This window comes from Syngnathus acus, chromosome 2, assembly GCF_901709675.1.
Source record: "Syngnathus acus chromosome 2, fSynAcu1.2, whole genome shotgun sequence".
NCBI lineage: Eukaryota > Metazoa > Chordata > Actinopteri > Syngnathiformes > Syngnathidae > Syngnathus > Syngnathus acus.
In genome coordinates, this window is record NC_051088.1 from 9,087,750 (window position 1) to 9,113,979 (window position 26,230).

At 39.2% G+C, this 26,230-nt stretch overlaps 1 protein-coding gene across 1 annotated transcript; it reads right to left on the reverse strand.

Moving 5' to 3' along the window:
- Positions 1-503: 503 nt before the first annotated feature.
- LOC119118373 (neuronal acetylcholine receptor subunit alpha-2-like) lies at positions 504-11,102 on the reverse strand. The gene is made up of 6 exons (XM_037245353.1): positions 10,813-11,102; positions 6,294-6,445; positions 5,560-5,604; positions 5,360-5,469; positions 1,757-3,164; positions 504-1,383 (listed from the first exon to the last, which is right to left on the reverse strand). The coding sequence occupies exons 1-6, from the start codon at positions 10,892-10,894 to the stop codon at positions 1,258-1,260; spliced, it is 1,923 nt and encodes a 640-aa protein (XP_037101248.1). The 5' UTR covers positions 10,895-11,102; the 3' UTR covers positions 504-1,257.
- Positions 11,103-26,230: the final 15,128 nt, after the last annotated feature.

Sequence of the window (26,230 nt, forward strand, 5' to 3'; positions counted from 1 at the left end):
TGTTTAATTCCCTTTCATTGAGTGTTTTCTATAAATCTATAAACAATCCATCAAGACTTTATATTATCGGCCCAACATTCCAGTCACAAGCCATGGGTTTGCAATGTACGGAGTGTTCTTTGTGATGGTTTATGAATACCACATTTTGTCCTCATCGCCAGACAGATTTATAATTGTAAAAATCTTGATAAACTGTCAGCCAGTGTGGCCTTTTGCTGACTTTTGTCAGCTTTTCTTCACATTCTAAATCTCAAAATTGCCCTTCAATAATTCTTTTATGCAATGTTTTCATACTGTGTAAGTTCAGAGTGAAATGATAACTGTGTTCACTGTTGTAATATTGTGGAATGTGAAGAAAAAATATCACCCATTTTTGTATTTCATCACATCTTCCGTAGACTAGTACAACATTCCTCCTTATTTACCGCAAGGTCTATGATAAGTCAAATTGTTATTATTAGTGGAATGCTTTACTGTGCGAAGCAAAACACGATGATACGGGTAGTACAGCAAATCACTTTATTTTGTTACGTTTTTAACTTAAATTTTAATAAAAGGTGGTGCTGGTTTGGACAATTCTGCAGCGTTAAGGATGTTTCACTTTTTGTGCAATTCAATAAATTTCCTTGATTTACTATGGGGAAAACTTGTGAATGAATGAACATTCCAAATACTTTTAAAAAGGATGGCAAGCACCCGTCGGAATGTTCTGAACAACTGTTTCCATGCTGGTGTTGTACTGAATGAATAAAATGACACTACCTGCTGGTGTTGTACTGAATGAATAAAATGACACTACCTACCCCCAAAATTCTTAATTCACGCTTACGTATTGATTATCATACCCATCCGTAATTGCAAGAGATGCCACTATTTACTTTGATTTCTCACTGAATAATGCACATATCGTGTTGACAAATTCTGGCAGATACAAGGAAGTGTGCATCTAGGAAGGCGATTGAAATTAGTATTGTTCAACCTTGGTGGAGGTCTGTTCCCTACTGAGTGACATTCTGGTTACATAGGCGTTATTTAGAGATGCAAAGCTCAATGTCAAAACGGAGAAGTGAAAAGGGATGCTTTCACAGCCCCATAAATTATTTACTGTGCTCCTAGGAACTGTTGATAGACTTCCCTCCTTTATGTTAATCTGGGACAAAACACTTGAAGCTCCTTTGCAAAAAGAAAAAGAAGAAAATAAATAAAATACAAAAACAAGTTAAATAACGTTCTTCTCTTTCCTTGGGCCAGTAGATTTCAGATCATTCCAGCCAGCCAAGGAGGTAGAAAGAGTCCCACTGATCCCAGTATACACACCAGAACAAACATCCAGAGGAATATTCTGTCGATGACCATGGCGACGTACTTCCAGTCCTCCTTCACCTAACAAACAGGAAAAACAGCAAGAAGGGACATTGAGCACAGCATTCCAAGACATCAACGTCCTGTTAGTCAGCTGTCACTTTTCACCCTTGAGTGATTTATCACGAATGAGTGACTTTTTTTTATTGGGGTGTCTAGCCCCTAAATGTCATTCGATCTTGTCCTCTTGTGAAAAATTCAACATTGAATAGCTTGTTGTTTCAATTATTGACTTTTGCAGTGAGAATCAGTCACATCTTTTTCTTTCTAATTGTTTTTTTCAACTGCATCCACCATGCAGATATTTAGAAAATGGCTAGAAACCACCCCTTCCCCGTTCAGCAATTTCCTAACCAAAGTGCCTTATGTCATAAGATAACCTGGCACAACTCACCGAGAAGTCGTCATCCTCTGCCCTGAGATGATCAGCTATGTATTGAACACCCTCAAGGGCTCGTTGCATAGCAGGAGACATGCGATGAATCACGGCCTCTTGTTGGTTTCTTGGGTCTTTAGCGGGCTCTGCGTTGAGGGTTTCTGTGAGGCAATTTGTCGAGGCTTGTTTGGTTTGGTCTGGGGTCCCAGTCCATTTCTCCGGCCCTTCGTTGTGGAGGCAACAGTACTGGAAGCCGCCCGAGTGACAACGTTGTGCAGCTCTCAGGGGAACCTCCCTCTGCAAGTCGCACATTTGCTCTGCGCTGAGTGAGCGGCCCTTTGACGACAGTTTATTTGTGACTTCCGTGGAAAGGGTGTGAAGGGGTCCGAGAGCCAAAGTTGGGGGTAAGGAAAGTTGAGAAGATGACAAGATGGAAGTGTTTTGCCCTCGTTGGAGAACTGAATACTGTTTAATAGGTGACTGGCAGAAAATGTTGGCCTTAACTGGAGGATCTTCCTGGTTGAGTTCCTTGATAGGGGAGGAGGATGGCGAAGGGGAGCAGACGCGGATGTTTGGGCTGTCGGATGGAATTTGGACCTGTCCTATTTGCGTCAGCCCTGTCTCTAAACCCGTCCAAAAGGTCTGGGAGTTGCCCGTTGCTGATATTATGGTTGGGCGGTGCATCATCTCGATCAGTTTCTTGCAGTGTTGTTTGGCTGTGCCCGGGGGCCGCTTCATGAACAGGACCCTGGGCACCATGTCCAAAAAGACCCTTCGCACCCAATGGGGCATTCCGTGGGTTTGAGGTGATCGGTGGTGTACGTTCAAAACAAATACGGTGATTATAATTGAAAGGGTAACAAAGACCATGGTAAACAGCAGGTATTCGCCAATGAGTGGAATCACCAAGGATGTGGATGGTATTATCTCTGTGATCAACAGCAGGAATACAGTTAGAGACAATAAAACGGAAATACACAAGGTGATCTTCTCTCCACATTGTGACGGTAAATAAAACACCAGCACAGTCAAACAGGAGATAAGCAGACAGGGGATGATAAGATTAATGGTGTAGAACAGCGGGAGCCTTCGGATGATGAAGTAGTATGTGATGTCTGCATAGATCTCAGTGCAGCACTCGTACTTTTTGGTGTTGTACTTGCCCACGGCATTCATGATAACCCACTCGCCGCTCTCCCAGTAGTCCATCTGGTCCACATCGCTGGCTATGCTGATAAGGTCAATCTTGGCCCGGTCATAGGTCCATGAGCCAAACTTCATCTTGCAGCTTTGTTGGTCAAAGGGGAAAAAGGTGACATCGATGCTGCATGAAGATTTGTAGATGGCTGGTGGCATCCACTTTATCCGTCCATCATGGAATAGGTGTGCCTTAGTTAGGTGGGTTACCGCAAAGTCACCATCAGCACTGCAGATAAGTAACAGTATATAAATTAAAGGTGTGATTACCAATAAATGAAACGCGCCCTGAAAGATTATTCAATCATTTCATTTTCATGACAAAAATAGTATAGATCCATGGCAAACTTTGTAAGTAAAGTTCACTAGGTTCACACTGCAGCTTCATTCCATTTTCTTTGCCCATACGTAGAGGGTCGGATTCTTTCATGCAGTGCAATTTGATTTTTTTTCAAACCCGAACTGGGCCTCTTTCGTAGTATGTGTAAATCGGATACGTTTCCGATGCATCAGCAGAATGGACATTCATCCGTACATGTCCCGGCCTCTACGTCATCAAAGGCAAATATGCGCTCCGCTCAGCTGGAGCAAACTACAGACGTTTGTCTGTGATTCAGTATTTTGGTAGGGGCCCGATTGATGTGGATTTTTTTGTGGCTGATGCCGATTACGATTTTTGGCAGACATAATTACAGATAAAGCATACTATTTAAATAGGACCACAGGCAGAACATTTGATTGCTATTTAAAACACTTTGTCCTTTAGTATTTGTTTAAAACTACAACTGAGAGGACTTTTCAAGTACAAAAACATACAAAAGGACTACTACAATTTTTATCCTTGGAAAAAAGTTCTCCAGCTAAAAATATGCATAAAGTCACAAATTGATTGGACAGGAATTGGGAGGTAAGTCTGTATTTGTGACCTTCTTCTTTAAGCGGTCACACTCTACTTGTTTGATGTGCACCTGGGTTCAGAATCACACATATATTGAAAAAAACTCTATGTCAACTGTGAAGACAACCCATAAATAGAAATTCCCATGTCTAACAGTTTTACAGAAGGACATGCCCCCTTACATTCACTTTATTCTCTTCTGCCTCAAGGCAACCACGTCCACAATACACAACCTTTTTCCAAGGCTGAGTTATGCCATGCAAATCATAAACTTAAACCTCTCATGTACATCACCTTGAATATGTTCTATCTTCACAGAGGAGGGCAAATGCTCAGGTTTACAAACATACTGCATAAAAAATACACTTTGCCTGAAATTCAATGCATGAAATGTCATGATGAGCGCTACATTTTGGGCATCAGGAAAGCCACACAAATAGCTCAAAGTTAATGAGAAGTTGGGAGATGTAACTAACTAACTAAAAATGAATCCCGCTCTAGTTTTAGCTAGATGTTAATTTCATATGCTTTCAAACTACGGCAACCTGTGTGCAGCTCTCTCATTGTCTTGTCCTATTAGTTTCATAGTGCGTAGGCCATTTAATCACAAGACAACAATATACGTATTTTTTAATGACAAGTCGATTTGGTGATTGTATTGCTCATATCTAATACATTTCTTTGTTATAATGGTCATTTTGAATTCCCTTCACACATAATAAGAGTCACACTGGATGCATTTTATCTGAGGCTCTTTCAAACACATTTAATTACATTTTATCTCCGAGTTCTTCAGCCTAATGTATTGCCTTGTGCAATGTAGCAAGTTTGTTTATGGCCATTCCCATTAAGGATGACCTTGTTCACAGCCAAAGTACTTTACGACGTTGGCACAGGACAAGAGCGTTGGCACGGCGGAGGCATCTTCTTGTTTTCTTCCAGTAACGCTTTCTGCTGGAATTGAATCAGCAAATTCTGCACATTAATGCTGATGTGATTCCGCTCGCTTCAGGCATGGTGATTGCGCCGGTCAAAGTAATGTTTTACTGTATTCTACCCAAGGATGGCCATGATAAATTGATTTATATACTACATGGTCATGATGGTTGTGAACTTTGATGAATAATGATGTTGTCAAGGGATTAAATGGACCTGTATTAAATTTTAGAGCAGCAAGCAAAGAAAGCAAAATGTCTGATAGCAATTTTGCTTGTGGTAGAAATAAAAAAGCCACATTTTTTGGTCTGGCTTCTAAGTCTAGGCTCAAACTTTCTGTCTAACTTTTTTTGTTGTTTATTCAAACATTCAAAAAAAATTTAACTTTAAGGGAATACATTTGAACATGTACCACAAAAAAGTGTGTAGTTCTTCCTCGGGAACGTTCCTGTTAACTGTTTACACAATTACAAAGTACACATACTGATGATGTTGTTCATGTGCCAGCAAAGTGCGAGTTATTCTCATGGTAAGATACAATTATTTTTGGTGATACGTAATTTTAACAATGTATAAGAGGAGACCCTCACTTATTATAAAGGACGATGTCAGGCCTCCAGATAATCTCTGAAGGAATGCGGATGGAGGTGACGTTTTCGTATTCCTCTGGGTTCCAGCGCAGCTTGTAATCGTTCCATTCCTGGAGGAGAACATTCATCATGCGGTAGTCACCATGCTACAGTTCCATATTGAATTCAGTGGAGCTATTTGCATCTTATCATTGACATACTTGCTTGAGCCAGACGTTTGTGGTCATCATCTGGTTCTTCTCATCCTTTTTGGTGAAAACAGAAATCAACTTCTTTTAAAACACTTTAGAGATGATCATGTGGAAGTTATGATCTGTTACTCATACAAATTTGTTCAAAAACATCAGTGTTTTGCTCATAAGTACTACATATGAAATAAAGGCACCCATAGTTTAAGATAATACTGGCGAAAAGAAAACAATGTAACACTGCATGGCTGCAACATTTGCCAAGCTCTTCTCAGCTCTGACGCATTCTGTAGGAGACAACTTGGCCAAGAGCTGACTTCCACTCTTAGGCATGTGGCACAAGTGCTGTCTCTAATTGTGAGTCAAAACAATCCTCACGGTCATGCAGGCTTTGCATTTTCAATCATATGAGCTCACTCTAAAAAAAATGGTGTTCCCAGCACCAAATGGCACGTTTTTCCCGAGTCAACAGAATTTCTCGAATAGGATTTATGTAAAGTGTTGAATTTTACACAGTGCTTGCAAAAACTATTCATAGGAACAAACACATGAGAAAATATCAGGTCGACTGGTTTACATAAGCCTCTTTTTTTTAATTAACATTGGTGTTTTGACCTGTAAAAAGGATGTTGCTAATGAACTGCAAAGAAACAAGTTTGAGTCGCCAGTGTTTCTGTGTAGATTTGCGACACAAACAAACCCACAAACGAGACATTGTGTTTTAAAGTAGTGAGGATTTTACTCACCACATCGATAAGCTGAGCAATAGAGAGACCAAAGTGGACCAGCACTGTGTCTGACGAGTTTTCAACAGGCCTGGAGAGCTTATTGTAACGCACAAACAGATCCTGGAGTAGCTTCTCCTCAGCGTGAGCCCGGGGTCCAGTGTAGCAGTAGACTAGAGGTGATTACAAGAAATGTGTTGATTAAAATGCTTCATTCAGGCAGTTTAAGTTAGAAAGTTGTTGTTATAGATTGTTTGATTGTCTAAACATGAATATTTCATATGCTATTCACTGACTAGTTTAGTTTATGCAATAAAGAGATCCACAGTTATGATGAAAACAGAAGGCCACCTCTGCTAGACCAAGCTGGCGTCATGGTTACACGAGACAGTGGGGAACAGCAAAACGAAGGATGAATGTGGATCAGAGGACACGTCGCGTCTTTGTCACCCCACCCTCGCACAGTACTCCCTCCCACCAGTACACCGGTGTCCCTTCGCTACTCATCTAATGGAACCCTCCCCCTCTTTTAAAACTAACTCACATTACACAGAAGATGACCTCGCGAGGTCCCAGAACAATTAGAGACTTGTCCCGAGGCTTACACAGTGCATTTTCAATCTGTGTACGCAGCAATTTTTTTTCCATATTGAGATGGAGCTTTCTTCTATTTGAGCCATTCATCATAGAGTGATTCATATATAAGTGACTTCAATTACTACTACTCTGGTACTGCTGCATTATTTAGTATGTTTGATGTGATGGAGTCATCCATCATTGCATCTATCATTTTACCTCACTATACTGTATTTATTATTTTGAAGTGGACACTTGCAGCCAAAACAGCAATCAGGACACTGACCTTGTCAAATCTATTTTATTCTCATTGGCAATGGTGTTCATTAAATTATTTTGTTTTGGGGTGTTAAATTTTCTTCCTAAAAAAATTCTGTAACTTGAGAGAGCAAGAGGGAGAGCAAGCGAGAGAGACAGCGAGAGCGAGACTTTATGTGAGTACCCAAAAAAATCACCCAAAAAGTAGTGAACGGCATAAGCACAGTAACGACAAAGAACAGTTGCATACACATTGTTTTATATAAAATAAAAACTAGATATAAAAAAAACAGACAGCTAAAGCAATAAATTAATAACATAACATTACTAAATACAATAAAACATTAAAACAATCCTGCGTCTCATGCTCAGTCAAAAGCCAAAAAATGAAAATGTGTTTTAAGTTTTATAAATGGACAGAGAGGGCTTGCCAGATCTTAAAGGCAAGGTCATTCCAAAGGGAGGCACAGGCATAAAATCTACTGTGAAAGGAGGCCAAAATTGGAGTTATACAGTACGCGCTACCCAAGGCAAGAAGCAGCTTTTGAAGCTCAAATAGTTTAGTGCCATCCAGGCGTGACATACTGTAGATCTGACTGGCATCTGCATAGCAGTGAAAGGAAATGTCATGCAGCAAATACAACGAAAACAGCAGGGCCCCAGAATTGAACCCTGTGGAACACCATATTGCAGTGGGACAGAGTAGGACACAGTGCAATCAAGGCAAAAACACAAAGTCCTGCCTGCTAATGGTATCTAAACAAAACTAGAGCGCTACCATTAATGCTCACCTGGTGCTTAAACTGAGCCAGCAGAATACTGAGGTCCATCGTATCAAACGCTGCAGCCAGATCCAACAAAACAAGATGTGCATAGTGTACAGGACACTCAGCTATACATGTGCATGGTTTGTGAATTAGCCACTCGCTGTTTGTGCTATTTTTAACGGTTGGTTGCAAGCAAAAGCAGCGCAATCCTTTACTGAATTCGGCCCTCAGTGCATTGTATGAAATTCCACAAGAGAAAATACTTCGAGTCAGTCCTTTTAAGGGTGCTTGGTTTTGTTCTGTAAAACCTCCTATAACACTTCATTCTTGGCGTATTTTGATGAAAACAAGTTTTCTGACACGACTGGGAAGATGTGTACAATTGTGTGAAAAATATATAATTTAAACAAAACAATACTGAATCTCTACTATAAGGCAAAACTGGCTGCATTACTGAGCTACAACCAGAAGTGGTGCTGTTGATTCGGTCTCAACTAGTACAAGGCTTACAGTCTATCCACCTACTGCATGTTAGAACAGAAGAACAGATGTTACTGTTGTCCTCCTACACATTCAATCAAAGCTGATGTGCTGTCCTTTACTTGCCTGCAAAAGGCATCCTCAGATTTTAAAGGCCCAAGATCAATATATGTTTAGTCATAGCTATTTTATGCTGAAATCCATGTGCAGGAGCCCATTAAGCAAACAGCAACAAAGCATAGTAGCCTACACAGTAACCTTTGTTTCATCTTTATTAGCCCGCAACGCTCCTCCATTGCATCGGATATTAAATGAAGCACAGTCTAAACTAAATTGCTAGAAAGGTATGTGAGGCAAAGCAATGGTGTTTTGTAAAAGGTAATACATGTTTCATGGTGGACTACTTGGCCTTGAAACCGCTTTTCATTCCATTTGATCAATATACAAAAGGCAATTTATTTCATTTGACGGAAGCCTGGGAAAAGTGTATTTGTGTTTTCACATATTCAAATAAAAATATACAATAACGTGTTGTATTTCATAGACATACAATTGATTTGTCAATTGTTTAATCTTCTATCTTATGGCAATCTAATAAGCACGGTGGTGACTGAATGTGGCTTTTTGTGCGATGCGATGACATCTTAAGATGTTGTACAAACGCAAACGTTAACTTCAAAATGCCCTTTCCTGTAATTCCAGCCCAAACTGCCTAGACAAGTTGATGGAGCAACTGAAAAATAAAATTAAACGGACATGTGGTTCTAACAATACATTCTGTATATAATCATCAAAATAGGGCTCTGCTGCCTTTCCGCATGCTGTTTCAACCCTTTTTTTTCAGTATTCAAACCATGTAATGTCGTGCACCCAATTAATAATAACCCCCTGATTTTCACTGCTGTTACATCACATCATATAAAACCAGTGTAAAATCTAAAATTCAGGGATAACAGATAGGACTTGCATATGTTAAATAGATCTGGAATATATAAAAAAAATTCTGAAGACAAGTCAAGAAATACTACTGAAACTTTTGAATCAAAACCCCACTTCTAAAGACTATTTACAAATTTAGGCAAAACAGTAAGCAGTGGTTAAAGAGACAGTATGTAGAATGTTGTGCCATCTAGTGGTGAACTAACTGAATGCAATGACCTATTTTTTGTAAGCACACACACTATGGTACACAGAGAGACCACATGTTGCAAGCCTTCCACCCATTTCTTCAGCAGAAGTGCAAGCAAAATATCATCACAAATGACTTGTAATACTCCCTCAAGTGAGAAAACGCATTGCATTTGTTACACAAGCTGTAGTCATTGATCCAGCAAATTTACGATGAGGTGAGCGTCTCCTTCAAATATCTGTTGCAGAAAGATGGTGGCGAGACATGTCAGCGTCCTGTACGGTGAGGCGTGACCCAATCTTATGTCGTAACAGATAACGTGTCCTATGATTTGATATTTAAAACATTGACGTGCAAGAATTTTTTTTTTTTTGCATATTATGGAAATTAATGATGGGTTTTTAAAATGAATGACATTGAAAAATTAAAACATGTTACACACTGCCACCTTATTTTACTTTTATGACAGTTGACAATGTGTGGTCATCATTTCCTGAAAGATCTATATTTTTATTTGCTAATTAAATGAATAGGAGTTCTACCTGTGGCATAAGAGGACTGTATTGTTAGAATCCCCATCGAGTTATAATATTAGATCTGTAAAATACAATAATAAAGCAAACATAACAAATGAACAAATATCCTGCAGAGTTTCTCACTTCCAACACTGATTTAATCAGTGCTATGACACATTCGCCAAACTGGTGCGTCCAGGATAGTTAGCTGCTGGTTTTCCGGCGCTACTGGACCCAATTCTGTCCTCTTTGATCAATGTGCTCTCTGTGGCCAATAGTGCACGAGCAGCAAATATTTGTTAGCAGCGTTGGCTCTCTGTCGCCAACAACACTTTTTAGCTGGTCGCCAAAGCAACAGAGGTGTTCATCCTCATCCAGTGGAAGATGGAGGAAAATTATGCTTTTTGTTTATTACATCTTGTCCAAAAGGATATGGGAATATAAAGAGCAAAAGAGGGTATTAAACAAATTTGCTTTGATTGTTTTTAAAAGTATACGGTATATGATCACAGAAAAACAATAAAGCAAAGGCCAAACCAAGCAGCATGATCCCCCCCCACCAAAAAACATGAATAAAAAAAAACTGACACACCATACTATCATAATGATGTATTAATAAGATGGAAACATGATGCACTTCTCTCAATAGGAAAAATCCTTCATCCATCCTACCGTTTTAGTTTCAGCTGAAAATGACTTCAGAACATTTTCAACATGACTGAAAGTTTTAAAAGGAGGGCACACCTTCAAAACACAAAGCAAATATAAAATATATCTATCATATCGCACCGTAGTATATGAAGAATAAAAATTACCTTGTGTGCCGAGAGTGAGCAAAAGTAAGCTGAAACATTTGTTTACACCCATGGTGCTTTTCAAGCTGCACGATGTCGCCATAGAAACAGTGCGGTCTTGCTTCAGATGATCTTATTAAAGAGCCAAATTTTGAATGAGTCAATGTCAGCCTGGTGCTGCTCCGCCTCATCCATCTGGCCGCTCCTGTCACTCTGCTGTCCACTTTGAGTTGAGACAGACGGACGCCTGCCTGCCTGGATTCAACACGAGCAAGGTGCCTCCTCGCTCTGGTGAAATCCTCGGATCACATGAGTTCCCTTCCCTGCCCCTGTATATGGATGAGTTGACTCCCTCACTCCACTCACTCATCTCTCAGCCTCCTCCCTCCTTCCCTCCCTCTCTCTCTTTCTCTCCCTCCCTCACTTGAGCTTCGAACAGTTCTCTAAGTATGTACAATGGATTTACCGAGTGTGAACAGAATTCATTCGACTCTTGTTATGAAATATTTTCCCCCCCTTTGGAAATAATGCTTTTGCTGGTTCAGATCGTGATGAAAACTGAGTAAATTCTTGTTTTGAGTGCAAGTTTGCCTTCCTCAAAAAATCTAATTTTAATTCACTTAAATAGCACTTGATTTGAATAAACTATTTTCTCCAGGCACTTTTCCTTGGAGTATGAAAAAAAACATTTACTTTGTTGTTGTTCCATATACAGCAAGTACATATGTCAAAACACGATCACTGAAGCATGTTATAGGTATGATATTAAGTCATCATCTATGAAAAATGTGGATACGTCTCTCACGCACGCACGCACGCACGCACACACACACACACACACACACACTCACACACTTATGAAGATAACCTGTTAAATTACTTTGACCTTGACTATGACACTTTCCTTGGTAAAGGTCATATGATAAGTCTCTCCAGCCTTCCCTCTCTTTCTTTCTCCCTCTCTCTACCCCCCACACCCGCACACACACGTCTTTGCATTCTCAGCCTCCCACATATTGTCTCTTCTCTCCAGCCCATTCTTCCAGTTGACTCTTTCGGTTGTGTGTATGTGTTCATATGTGTGTGTTGCAATGTAGCTGACAGCAGATATCGTATACAAACTATAAACAGAAAACCAATATATGCATGACTGCAAAATATCTGTCAAAGTCCTGACTGCTGAAAATACCAGTGTGTTATGCATAAAATAACATCTTGGATACACTTCAGGCTGAACTTAATCTCACCCCCTTGGTTGTTGCACCCTGACCCACACTGCTAGCAGAGCTCTCTCTCTCTCCCACTTGGAGATTTTTATGTCAGGCAATGCCTGGTAGGCTCTACTTGTAGATAAATGTGTCAGTATTTGCCCAGGTTATCTGCACTCGTCTAGCAATGGATGAGCTCACCGTGTATCACAACACCGTGTAAGCTCCTAAAAAGTGGGAGACCCTTGAAAGCGCGACTGTGTTTGTCACCTTAAATCCACCGCAATCAATGTCACAAAAGAGAGAAAAGATCTTGGACATTGTTTCAATGTTAGTTAACAAACACTGATCTTGCGTAAAGGTTTGTGAAACTTTATGAAGCAAGCAAATTTAATTTCCCTCACTCAGCTTAGATTTGTCTATAAAAGCACTTTAACTGCGGCTGCAAATTAAAGCCTGAACATAAAGCAAAAATAAGACACATGTAAAAAAAAAAAAAGAGTTGTAACAGTAAATTAGAATGCATTAAAACAGTATGGAGACTATAACAGCTAAATAAATTCTAATCACGTTGAGTTGAAAGCCAAAGAATAAAAATGTGTAATATTACATTGGACAGATTTAAACTAATTACACACTATTAAGTAATAGTAGTAGTATTTTGTATTCCAAGCATGTGTACATTTGTGCATATGTAAGGACATTATGTCATCACATGAGTGAAAGGTAAACAAGCCACTCATGACACTATTATACGCAAAGTAGAAAGTCTCAGATGCCAAGGGTTAGATGATATTGGTAGATACATTTAGCTATATTAAATACTAAAGTTGCAAGTCATTCATTATGGGAAACAGTGACGTATTTAAAAGTTGCGAGCACAGTCTAGCTACGAGATCTGTCTTTGCGCTTCTCCATGGGAACAAGAAGTCTGGATGATTTTGAACAAATGATTGAATCTTGATTGTCAATGTCCGTTGCCAGGCAACAAAATGTACTTTGAAGGCTCAATTTGCACAAGAAACATGAAACAATGACCAACATGGGGAGGCCTAACGGCATTCGCTATTAAAGCGCACCGAGATCTTAAATGGAAAGAGAACACAAGGGAGGAGGAGAAAGAGGAAAAGATGGGGCTCTCCTTGGTGGAGGAGAATTGGTGGATGATTTCGACAGCTCACGTATTTATTTATAAATGTTATGTAAAAAAAAGAAGTCCTTCAGCAAATATAGTGCAAAACAGACATCATCCATTCACTTTTGAAACTGTGCGCTTTAAAACGTACACGCATCCAATAACCTGTCTCATTTAATTGTTGGCCAACAAAAACCTTATGTGGGAGGAGTAAGAGCAATGCAAGCCCATTAATCTGTATTGTGACCAGTTATCTACTTAACTAGTTTGAGCGCAGGCGAGGAGTTACGCTCCACAAAAGTATCCCATGGCTAAAATGGGATCTTTAGAAATAATTTCAAAATTGTTTGGGGCTTCTGGTTTGGTCACATCCCAAACAATAGTGCTGATGCTACTTAGGGCATAAAAAAGAAAACATCAGACGTGTGCTATGTTATCCAACATATTGTGTGGACATGGTCGATTAAATGCTACTTTGAGACCATTTGTGGACCTCCTGGATTCATCTGAAGAGACCAGAGGAAAAAACTGCTGTGTTCAAGTGTTTATTAATTAACTCATTTCTACCCACTGGGTCTACCAACTGCTGAGTTTCTTTCTCTACACTCCTACTGGACTTTTACCAGCTATCAACACACATAATCGGCAAATGAAAGTTAGGTAGCTCAGGGTTGGCATGAGGGTGAGGGGCTCACTTCATCTCGGTCACATGACTGTTAGTCATGACTGGATCGAGTGAACAATGTCTTTGATTAGAAAAATATTGATGTGTACACTGCAGAGGCACTACTCTGTGGGTGCATTGAAAATCTGATGGAGATATTTACCAGCAGCAAAAATAAATACATATCTGCTACAGTATATTTGTTTTTCACTCGTGAAGAAAAAAAAATCATATAATGTACCTAGAAAGCAGCAGTTCCATGAAGTGAAAAGCCGGAGATCCTGCTAAAGCTTATATTGTGTGTGTGTGTGTGTGTGTGTGTGCATGTGTGTGTTTGTCTGCTTTGTTTTCCCCATCCAAACATGCTGGGAGTGATATGACAATACGTAAATGGACATATTGGGACACAATTCCTTAAATCCAATTTGTTGCACTAGCTTAGATTTGTAGATGGAGCCTCTCGCAGCTGGGTAAAAAGCAAACTACTCCCTGGATCGAACTCTAACCAATCAAAGGGCACATCCAGTAAAGCAATCTGCCATGATGTGTTTTTTGTTGTTGTTAGTTTTATTTTGTTTGTTTCTGAATGAGCGCGCTTGTCTGTTTTTAAGTCCTTGTGATCTCTCAAGCATCATCAGTCACGGCCTAAAGACTGTTCCAATTCAAATTACGAATAAACCAAGAACGCGCGGAATACCCGGATGAGTCTCTTGTCAGCTATCTTAAGTCAAGGATTCGTCGGTTGGGTATTTGTGAACACAGTTAGGATGCATTTAGTGCCGCTATCATGGAAACACAACCATTCCAGTACATTCAGAGACTCGCGTTTGGGAAGACAATAGTTGGCGGCTTCACAAGACCGTACTCTGCATTCTTGATATTGATGGACAGCTTTTGTCATTTAATTGCTTCTGTATTTGTTTTTCTCTGTTATTAAATATGCTAATGATATCCTGCTATTTTGTTGTGAGTTCATTTCCTGAGTTTCTTTGTTGTTTTGAATTGCTGTCTTAATAATCCTACGCACCTTTGTTCTTTTGTTAATAAATAATTTTGGAGATTACTAGTGCTCCCAGGGTTTTGCCTTCCTGCAACCATGAAAAACTGTGACACAATCACATTCTACATTCATGCATGTTCTCCCCATGCTGCATGTTTTCCCCATGCTGGGGTGGATTTCCCATCTTAGTATTTTTCTCATATCCCCCAAGACATGTATGTTACGTTTATTGACTGCTCAATTTTTTTTTCCCGGAACTCAAGATGTGCTGTGAACGGGTGTCTTTTTTGTCAAGGGCAGTCCCCGCCTTTCGCCCTATTTATGCAATGCTGGGATAAGCTCCAGATCACTTGTCACCCTATGCGAGGGCAAGCAGGACAAAATGAATGGATGGAAGCACATCTGGTGACAGATGTTTAACTAATAAAAAAAACGACACAAACATATAATTGGAATGTTCTCTATTCGTCTGACATACTGAATAGCAAACTAAGGTCTCTAGCCCATCCTCTTATTTTAAGGAAGTTGTTTACAAAGAAAGGCTGTACACAGAAAGCCTTTTTAAAGTTTTAATAACATACTGACATTTCTTTCCAAACACTGCCTGTGAGGTGGCAGTAATACCGCAGCAACACGGTAGCACAGCACTAACAGGGCTAGTTAAAAAAAATACCAGTAAAAGTCACTGAGGGCCGTCGTCTTCATCCTCCTCCTGTGCACTGAAACCAAACAACGGTGCCAAACAACAGCGGTCCACAGCCTTTTTACGAGTGTATAAAAGGGATCAAGTCATCACAAAAATCACGAAAAATCCATAGATACGCCGCACCGGACGACAAGCTGCAGGGTTCAAAACTTGAGCAAAAAGTAGTGGCTTATAGTCTGGAAATTACGGTACTGTGATTCTTCCTTTCTATCAACAACAGTGGGAGTACGACTATACTGTAGATTTAATGATAATCTCACAACGCTCAATAAATCCCGAGGGCTGAAACATACCCGACAATAGTTGAATTATTGATGAGTGTCCCGTGAAGAAACTTTGACATTGATCACCTCACAAAAAATCCCTTTCCACTGAAGTCATTGTGTGTGTGGAACAATGGCAAAGAACAGCCTGGGGGAAGTGACATCAGTGATATTGGTCAGTTATCTGTATATAGCGCTCAACAAAGCATTCTTTTTTTTTTGCCTTCATGATTCACACTTACTTTGTATGTATTCTCCTTCAGCATACACACCACACACAAACGCACGCGCACACACATATTCATGCATGCATAACAGGCCTACCCGCTAAAACAGCCCAGATCACCTGTCAATCACGGCTTTAAAATAAACCCTTTTATGCACTTTTGCAAATTTATGGGCCGAACATAAGGTGTTTGGTTCCTTCTATGAATGTTAAGTAGTTACATGCATGAGAAGCTATCAGGCTCCAATAATATAATTGGACTCTACCATACTGACTTAACACGATATATGGCACTCAATGAATTGGAACTATAAGACTTTACTTTTCGAAACATGACTAGAGCTATCTTTTATTGTAATATGACAGTGGTGACTAATCACATAGTGTTCATTTTTCCTTAGTGAGTAAAATATGTAGCTTGCCTTTTCTGTATATAGATATAATTACATACACGCACGCACGCACGCACACACGCACGTATATATATATGTGTGTATGTACATTATATTTTAATATTAATATGTTTTTATAGCTATTGACAGAGAAATACCATGCATCTACTGTGCCCTCATGAGTCATGTGGGTCTATTCTCATCAGTCACTTGACATGACTAATATATTTGATTCCCTGACGGATATGGCGTTCATATTCTTGTCATCACTCAATGTGGACATTGAAGCGTTCATGCATGCTGAGAACTAAACTAAATATTGACAGAGCTGGATACAACCGCGAAGAGCCGGTAAACAGGTACCCACATAGGACATGGAACCATGGACCATGTCCTATTTATACATTTATTTGCTAAAGCAGTGCCCGGTTCTAAAATGAAAGCAATGAACGCTTTAAATCCTTATTGTGATGTCCATAGCAATTATGAAGACCAATAGCTTTGGACCTGGCTCTTTGAAGTCAATATTGTTTTGATTAAGGTGGGGGTGGGGATCAATCCTTGAGTTAAATTAATTCTATGTCCACCTACACATTACCATATCTTTGTGTTATGCTCTATTGATTGATGACGTTAATTGGCTGATTCCTTATCACAGGTCCTCGCTTGATGACGGCTGGGATAGGCTCCAGCACGCCCGCGACCCCCGTGGGGACAAAGCGGTACAGAAAATGGATGGATGGATGTACTACGCACATGACAACCCCCTTTCAGGCTAGATATGCACAAAAGAAGAAGTGTATCCAAATAGTAAGGCACAGTTCCATCAAGTCCAATCGTCCAAAGTGTGGCTCCATATTGAATGTGTTTCAGCACCACGGACAGCAACCATGCAGAAAAAGCAGCAACAAGGATTCAACCGAGCAGTCACACACTTTTGAGCAGTTTTGTGTGGGCTCCTTTTACTTACTTGAAGTACAACTGGCGACGAACCATCAATGTAAATACTCTTTCAGCAATTGCACATTTCTAATGCACATTTAAATTACTGAGAACGCCGATGCTTGTACATGATCAGCTGTGTTGAGAATGGATGGATGGATGGATGGATGGATGGATGGATGGATGGATGGATGGATGGATGGATGGATGGATGGATGGATATATGAGGAGAATCCATATGAACATCTTCACAGCCACATGAGATATACACCAAAAAAAAAAAAAAAACACTGCTAAGAGCAGTTTAATGCCATCTTGATTACTGTACACAATCCTTATAATCCTCTGCGGTCTCTACTTAGTCTGTTTTTTTATTCTTCCAGGTGCCATTAATTATTCCTAAACTGCACACCGTTTAGAGCGTACGCCTGACAGCAGTGGGATTTTATTTGAGAAAGGCCATTGTAAATCCACTCATCCATTTTCTATAATGCGTACCTTGTTCAAGGTCGGAGGGGAGCCGATGTTCACCCGAACTGACATTAGCTGAAAAGCAGACTAAACTTCTGATCCACATGTAATGACTGATAATAAATGTGTTTAGCAAAATTTTTAATTTACCCTAAAGTTACCAAATACGGTTGTCTGCAAATAGCAGTGCTCAGTGGATATGAATAAAAAAGAAACTTATTACTATTCCTACTACAGATTCTTTTTCAAGTGTTACGTAGCCTAAATAGATAGAATAGAATAGAATAGATCTTTATTGTCATTGTCACACATGTACAACGAAATTTAAAAAGTGCCAACCGATCAGCGCATGAGATAGAAAAAAATAAAAAATAGAATAAATAGAATAAAACAGATAAGAAATACAAGCTAAAACCCACAGAAGAACATACACAGACATATTCATTTACGTTTAGCGGCATTCAATGTGACTACCCGCCGTAGGGTAAAAACTGTTGGCGAATCTGCTAGTCCTTGACCTAATTGATCTATAGCGTCTGCCTGATGGCAACAGTTCGAAAAGGGAGTGGCCATGGTGGGAAGTGTCCTTCAGTCATGGATAATGACATTACATTGCCCAAGTCACCCAGAAGTCCAGTTAGATAGCGCTGATGTATTTGCCATAATATTTGCAGCGACACATTACAATTCCAAATATTTTATTGGACAAAAAGAGAAGTCACTAAAATGTGACAAAAGTCAAGTAAAATAAAATTTGGTGATTTTTGGATTCATCTCCTGAGCCATTAATTTTCAGGTATGCCTCGCTTAACCCATCCTTCAGAGAGTTGTTCAAATTCTTCAGAATATTTTTTTTATTTAATTCCACAGTGGTTCCTCGATACCCGGATGAAGTGATGAGTGTGTACAGCAATACTTTTTTCGCAAGCATGTTTCCTATATCGAGACATTTCTCATCCCCCTTTATTGCTTTCTAATGTAATAAAATATCACATTAGCCAGCAATATACATAAGCAGCAGTCAGATTCCAATTTTGCACACATAGTAAATCACAATAAGAAGTGTTTCTGCCAAGCCTCCCTTCAATGATATTGCTGCAGGATGTTATACTGAGCAACTGTTAAACATGTGTCAGCAAAATATCAGAGAAAAAAAAAAGAACCAGAGGAGTCCGCTTGGTGTTAGATGTAAATTCCCTTAACCTTCATGGAAATGACATTCTATTTTTATGAAGAGCCATGAATGCAGTTTACTTCTGGAGTCTATCTAGCAGACGACATCTTGGGCTGGTTGCTAATCAATCCCAGATTATGAATAAGGAAAATGGAAATACACCCAACAACAATATCAAGTAAGTCGGCTGAACCACTAAATAACCAATGGCCTTAAGATTATTTTGTGATCACACCACAAAGGAGTAACAAAGGGACCCCAAACAAATAAAACTTGAATTCCCTAATGTTGAATCACCACAAGATGGTAAAACAATGAAAACGTGCACACTGCATTACTAGTCGAGAGAGCTTTGTGAAAATCAGTCTACAGTCTAAGTTTAAAACTAAATTCTGTGGAATCTTTTCACTGTGCCTGGTTTTAAGTGCCGACATCTTGCAATTCCAACAATAGAGAAAAAGATTCAAGAAGCCGGATCAAAAAGGGGGATTGCGGTATCAGCTCAGTCTCTATTCACAGCAAATCAAATATGCAGGAAATTGATGATTTTTTTATTCTTCCAATTTCTATGTTGCTAAAAATAGAACGGCCATAAGACGGCAACCAATTGTGGAATTATATTAACAATATTTACAATTCAAAATTTATAAATAAATAAATAATACTGTACTGTAAATAAATAATAATGTACCTGTCTGTATTTACTAATGTTTAATGAGCCACAAAAGTCACAGCGCACCCATCAAACAAAAATGCCCCTAAAAGTACGTATTTAATTTATTCCCAAATGTATTCAAAAGGTCACTCACATGCTTCTTTTATACTAAATATTTAATATTAAATTGGCAGCTCAGGATGGCTTCTTTTCGGATTCACGGGAGACGTTTTAGAATTAACAAGGCATTTCCAAAATGTCAAGTGAATTAGGAGAAATCCCTAGCGCATATTAAAAGTCACTTGTCTATCTTAAAGGGTGTGCCCCAAATGACACGCGAGCCCGAGCAGCTTCCAATGTTTGTGGCATGTTACAAGACGTTCTCTTATCCATCGTCAATTATAGGTGGCATCACGCCGTTCACCTGGATGTTCGCATCTGATCCCGCCTCCAGTGGTTTCCACACCGCCACCTCTCCCCCAAAGTGCTCATCCATCAATGACATCATTAGTACTTGTAACATTTTATCAGGCCACCACCATTATCATACATACATATTACGAAGAAAGGATAAAGTAATCAGTCTGTCACTAAACGATAACTTGTTAATAAATCACTCTTTTGTTATCCGATATGCAGGAAGCATACTTTGCAATTTGACAAGCACAAACTTACAAGAATGTCAAGATCGAGCGTTGGGTTTGTAACCTCCTGTTTGCAAGTCAATTGCCCTTCCACACCCCAAATCCTGTTTTGGGTACTTCCGACATCATAAGAAGACATGGTTGTCACAACCCATATTCTCTTATGAAAACTGCATTTTTAAAATTGAAAACGTGACAGATGAAATTGCGAGGAGCGGCAGTTTCTGTAATCACAAGGGTGTAGTCTGACAGGAACAAGGCAGTTGGCAATGAACTGTCTTTTACCGAACAAAACACAGAACTCGGCAATACATGTAATGAATCTAATTCAATGACACAAACTCAAATGCCGGGGATGCAACTAATTATATTTTTAATATTTGATGAATCTAATGATTGTTTTTGATGAATATATGAATTAGACTTTTGAAAAATATATTTTTTATGTCCATGTTTTTTTTTTTTTAAAACTGAACATTATTTCAAATTGACAGTTCAGAAAATGCGCAAACATAAATTGATTATGATTCAGTTGATGATCTTGTCCATCACATTTCACAATTTAGGCAAACACAATTTAGGTTTTATCATTATTTTTCAAAGTAATAGCAGATATTTGCAAAAGTCTCATTTTGATTCAAGACAAAGATAACCACCAGTTTGCTTTTTGGAGGACTACAGAAATCCAAAATATGTACTTTTGAGAGGCTAAAATTCCAAGGATTTAGACAATTTTAAGTTAAACATTCAATCAACTATCAAAATATTTGATAAAATATTTTATAATTTAAAATATTCTATAACTTGATGATTGTCTAGTTGCGGATTAATTATTTAATTGTGTCTCTATTTTGTATTGCGGCACGGAACAAAGTCTATCAATTAATAAAAATAATGAATGGTATAAACGTGTCATGTTGGCCGACATATCTACCTTAACAGGCTACCTTCTAGTTTACAGAGAACAATATATGGTAGAAGACCAGACAGAAAGTGGTCTACCATATTTGCTTTTAGGAATGGAGGTAATGGATTTGGGGATGGTTCAATTATGACTCAAGAGCACATAAATTCTCCTATCAACAGTCACTCTAATGTGTGACAGACTCTTCCTCACCACTTAGGAGTTTCCTAAAACAAAAAACAAAAAATACATGTGCCTAGTTTTGGTTTAATCCTTCTGAACAAACCACGTCAACTCAAAACCATACCTCGATGCTTCACTTGGCAAAGGGATCAAAGTTACCTCCAGTACCTCCCGCATAATGGCATCAAGATTCATGTATTATTCACTCACACATTAAAAAGAAATTAAAACACGTGCCTCTTGTCAGATCTGCATCCAAATTTAAGAGGCTCTTCTGCCCCTTCCAAAAATATAACAGAAATTGGTTGGAGTTATGTAGTTTTTGTAAAGAACTAGAACTAAAGTAATGTATACGTTAAAACCTCACATCTACTTTAAAACAGTATACACAGTCAAAGGATGTGTTTCTTTCACATTTGTAAAGGCCAATACATTCTTTCAACTTCAAAGTTGAGGGCTTCAGTCTGTCTCTCTTGCCTTCCTTTCTCTTTTAATTTAAAGTTACAAAACAAGTTAAACTTTTGTTTCCTCTTTTCATCCATCTCTCATCCTTTCAAATATCATCCATCACAATGTGTCAGCCTGAAAGCACCTCCTGTTGTTCTCATAGCGACCAGGGTCAAGGGTGCATGCGAGCATGTGTGTGCACGCGCGTGTGTGTATACACGTACGTGTGTGTGTGTGTGTGTGTGTGTGTGTGTGTGTGTGTGGACTATTTTTAACAATGTGCTGAAGACAACTGACAACCTCCCCATCTACAAACCGTATCAGTAGCCCGTGTCAAAATGATGGGGAAAGTAAACTTGGAAACATATTTATTCGAATTCCATCCATCGATTTGCTCTCATTTTTTTCTCTCCGTGTTTATTTTGCTTCCTCAATTTCATTTGGTTTTATGCAGGGATTTTGTCTGATAGCAAACGGGAAGCTCAGTATAGTTTGTGTATTTGAATGTTCGGAATAAAAGTTGTCAAACAACACAGCACTTGGTCTTATTAGAATTGCATAAAATAGAGCTTATACCCGCTGACATTGTGTGAGAGGCACACTGAAATGGTCACCAATCTATCGCATCACACATACAAACAACCAATAACACTCAATCTCACCCATGGTTGAATTTCAAATGAAACTAATATCCATGTTTGAGATGTAATATAGTGTGGATAATTGTTCGACTGTGTCTCGGCTGGAGACCAGTTCAGGGTGTCCCCCGTCTACTGCCCAAAGTCAACTGGGATAGGCTTCAGAATGCCCGCGGGGCGCGACCCTCGTGAGGATAAAGTGGTTTGGAAAAAGATATCAAATACAGTGTTTAATTGCAAAATCATGGTTTGAAATAAACTAGTGTTTTTGCTATTTTTAAATCAAATATTTTCCTTTGACTTCCAAGGGACACATCATTCATTGTCATTCAAAGACCACATGATTGGTACAGACAGTGGCTGCACAAGCATTTGACCTGACAAAGAATAAGAATGCTTAGAATTGATTGTTGCATCTGTTGGGCAGCAAATGTTATTCATGAGGTTTCATATTGAGTCTCACATGATTGGCCTTGTTGGAATTACTCAATGTGGAGTGCGCTAGTCGCACTCTGCGGCATCAAACTAACACCAATTGTCTATTCCAAAATAGCTCAATGCGTGTTCGTTTTTCCTCTGATTAAGGACGGTATTCACGCCAACACAATAAAAAAACATACACAAGGTGGGTTGTGTTTGATTCGATCTGTTATTGATTCTCTGGGTTCACGAAAAGTGTACAGCGCTGGACCGCTTTTACTACCATGCCGACGTTCCGCTGAGTCAAAAAAGCCGGTACTACTCTACTCCTGAAGTCCACACACTTATATAGTAGCCTGCCAATATTATAACTCTAAAAACATGTCGGATGAGGTCTCATCAGTCTCATCAATTCTTGGATGTCTGTTAATCAGGCGACGGCCTTTCTAACTGGGCTCCCCGTCTTAGGGTGTCTCAGTCACGAAGGCGACCACCTTCCTCGTGTCAAATTTCCCTACATACACGTAACTTACGGTGCCTATACACATTCTTGGGCTTTTTTAAATGTCCAAAATCTTGTGCTGACTGTGAACAGACTGTTTACTGCTAATATTATTAAATGTTCAAAATACTTTCAGACCTCATCGTCTATTTGGCATCTCAGAATGCTTTATCAGGTCTTAGCTCATCGTCTGTCATGCTGACCTTCTAAACATGCAGGCTGCTAATGTTGTCAGATATATGTACACAAAATACATGCTTATACGGGTAAAATATATGAATACATATAAACACATGGGCTTTAAAGCAATGGATATGTATATATTATTTTGCTAACAGGGAATTTAACTATAGCCCTTCAGTGCCTACAATGGATTGAAGGACAAATTGAAACAAAAATAACAAGCATATCCTGGGATGTAGCCCCAAATAAATGACATTTTAATAGCCACAGAAAATATAAAATAATTATTTTTAACACTCAAGCCTTTCTTTCGTGAAATCCCACATAGAGTTTGGATTTAAGTCACAAAAGACTTCCAGACTAGATTCTGTGACCTGATGAAAAGAGGTTTGAACCCTCTGGCTTCAATTTTAAACTGCATGTGTAGAGGGAATCAGCACTGCTTATCACCTGCCCCCCTGCCAACACACAAAGGAAAATTCTCCTTGCCACTGCTGCACAATGACAATCCACCAAATTTAACTTTGATTGGATTCATTTTTTTTTTTTTTTAGAGAGGGGACACTTATTTTTTTCCCCATTTTGCCAAGAAGGAATTGAGCAATAATGAGGAATCGTATTGGGCTTCCATTGTATCAGCCCTGTTTGGTAAAGGTAAAGACCCAATGATGCATCTTAATTGTTTTACAGGCAGTTGTGATCAGAAGTGCTGTTTCATATTAGTACGAGGAGTATTTGGGATGGTCGTGGCGGTAGCTGTTAGGTGCCAAAGACTTGACACATAGGCAATTCATGGCAATGTGGAGTTTTTGCATTGAGTTCAACTGAATTTTGCATCAACAATAAACATCACAAATGTTGAAATCGTACTGAAAATGTTATTTGTTGGTGACCGCAACTACAGTTAAAATGAAGCAAAGTGAAGCGAGAGAGATGATAAAATGAGACGGAAGATTTGAACCGTTCAATCTGTGTATCACTTGTCTGCAACGCTGCAATGCTAACGGCTGTTATAAAACTGCAGTTGTTTACATTAGAAATTACGCTTGTACCAAACAAGTGACGTCATGCACACTGTGATCGTGAATTTCTGCATTCCGGTGCCCTCAAATTTGTCAGTGGAGACTGCTTTTATGTGTCTCCATCTTCGACGAACAACTTTACACAACACGGAGACTGTAAAACAAGAGGAAATAAAACTTTACAGCCTCCTGTACGTGAAATGCCAATATGAAGGCAGGTCTTAAATTTGATAAAGTTGACTTGTGAATTTAAAGCAGCAGTTGATTTGAGCCTTTGATGTGGCCCACCGTGCAATTCTAAAACCACATAAAACACAGGAGAAACAGTTATAAACAGCTCCATAAAATATACCCATAAGTGTTCACAGGATGAAAAAAGAAACATGACATCATATTTCTTGGGGCTGTAGTCAACCCCAAAAATATTTGGTTGACTTTCAGTCATTGAAATCTTCGACCATTTAATTGGTAGCCAGGAAGAAAAAAAAAACTCATTTATCTCTACATTCATTAAATCAGCTACAATTCACTGTGTGCTCCCTACCTGACTGGTCCTTAACACAACACTAAATTAGCCCAAACAATGAAATGTGGCAACATGCTTGATGGAGCTAAATCAGACAAGCAGAAAAGAGAGGGATTTAAATGCGTGGCTCGACATCGTTACCAGGTTACGCTGGCGAGATGACGCACACGGGCCGGTTGACTGGTTAGCGCATCAGTCCCGACAGGCTCGTCAGAGTGTAATCTATCACTCACAGAATGCTCAGGTCACATTTTTAATCATTACTGCCATCTAAATGTCAGGTAGGCCACCGGCGCCGGCCAACGCAGTGGTCTCTCCTGTCGGCCGCAGAGTTCAAGATTGTGAAGTAAAAAAGAGGCATGAAAGATTTCACGTCTATGAGTTTTAGATATTTATTAGGAGAAATACAGATTTATTTAATTATATTATTTTAATTCATAATCCATTTTACAGCTAATTCATGACCCTCCAACCGACTGGCGGAGATCAGCCCTACGTATTTCTCATTCCATTCATTGAGGCCCTCTACGGCTTCCCCAGCTCTGATTTAGTGTTTTGTAGGTGAGGAGAAGGAGCAAGTTTAACTTAGCGACTTACTGCCAACAGCTTTAGATTAAATCCCACAAAGCCCATTTCATTTCCCCGCTGAAAGGGAAATGTCCTTGTCTATTACCAAAGCAGCCTGCTGGAGCAAGTCAAAGAGTCTTTTTTTTTCAGAGAGGTGTACAGTCTATTTCAATGTCAAACACCCACCTTGCTTTTCGTTGTTTGGTCCGTCAAGGCTGATCTCGCTCAATAGAGCCACAAGAATAAAGCACTGCAGAAGTTGACATTTAACTGGAACCCCCCCACCAAAAAAAAGTTCGATTTTTCTTCTCCTTTTCAAACGAAACCATGAAGGGATGTGATGAAGGCATATGTCAGACTTTTCTGACTCACTGCAATGATGTATCTATGCACTCAAACAACTCTGTGGTCGGACAACATCTAGATTTGAAGAAAAAAAATGATGTCAATATGGCAAAAATAACTTAATGTTATCAACCACAACTACATGCATAAAGTACATGACAATTAACTTTGCTAAAAAATTCAAAAACATTAGCTTTGTAGTACTTAAACACTGTTTTTAAC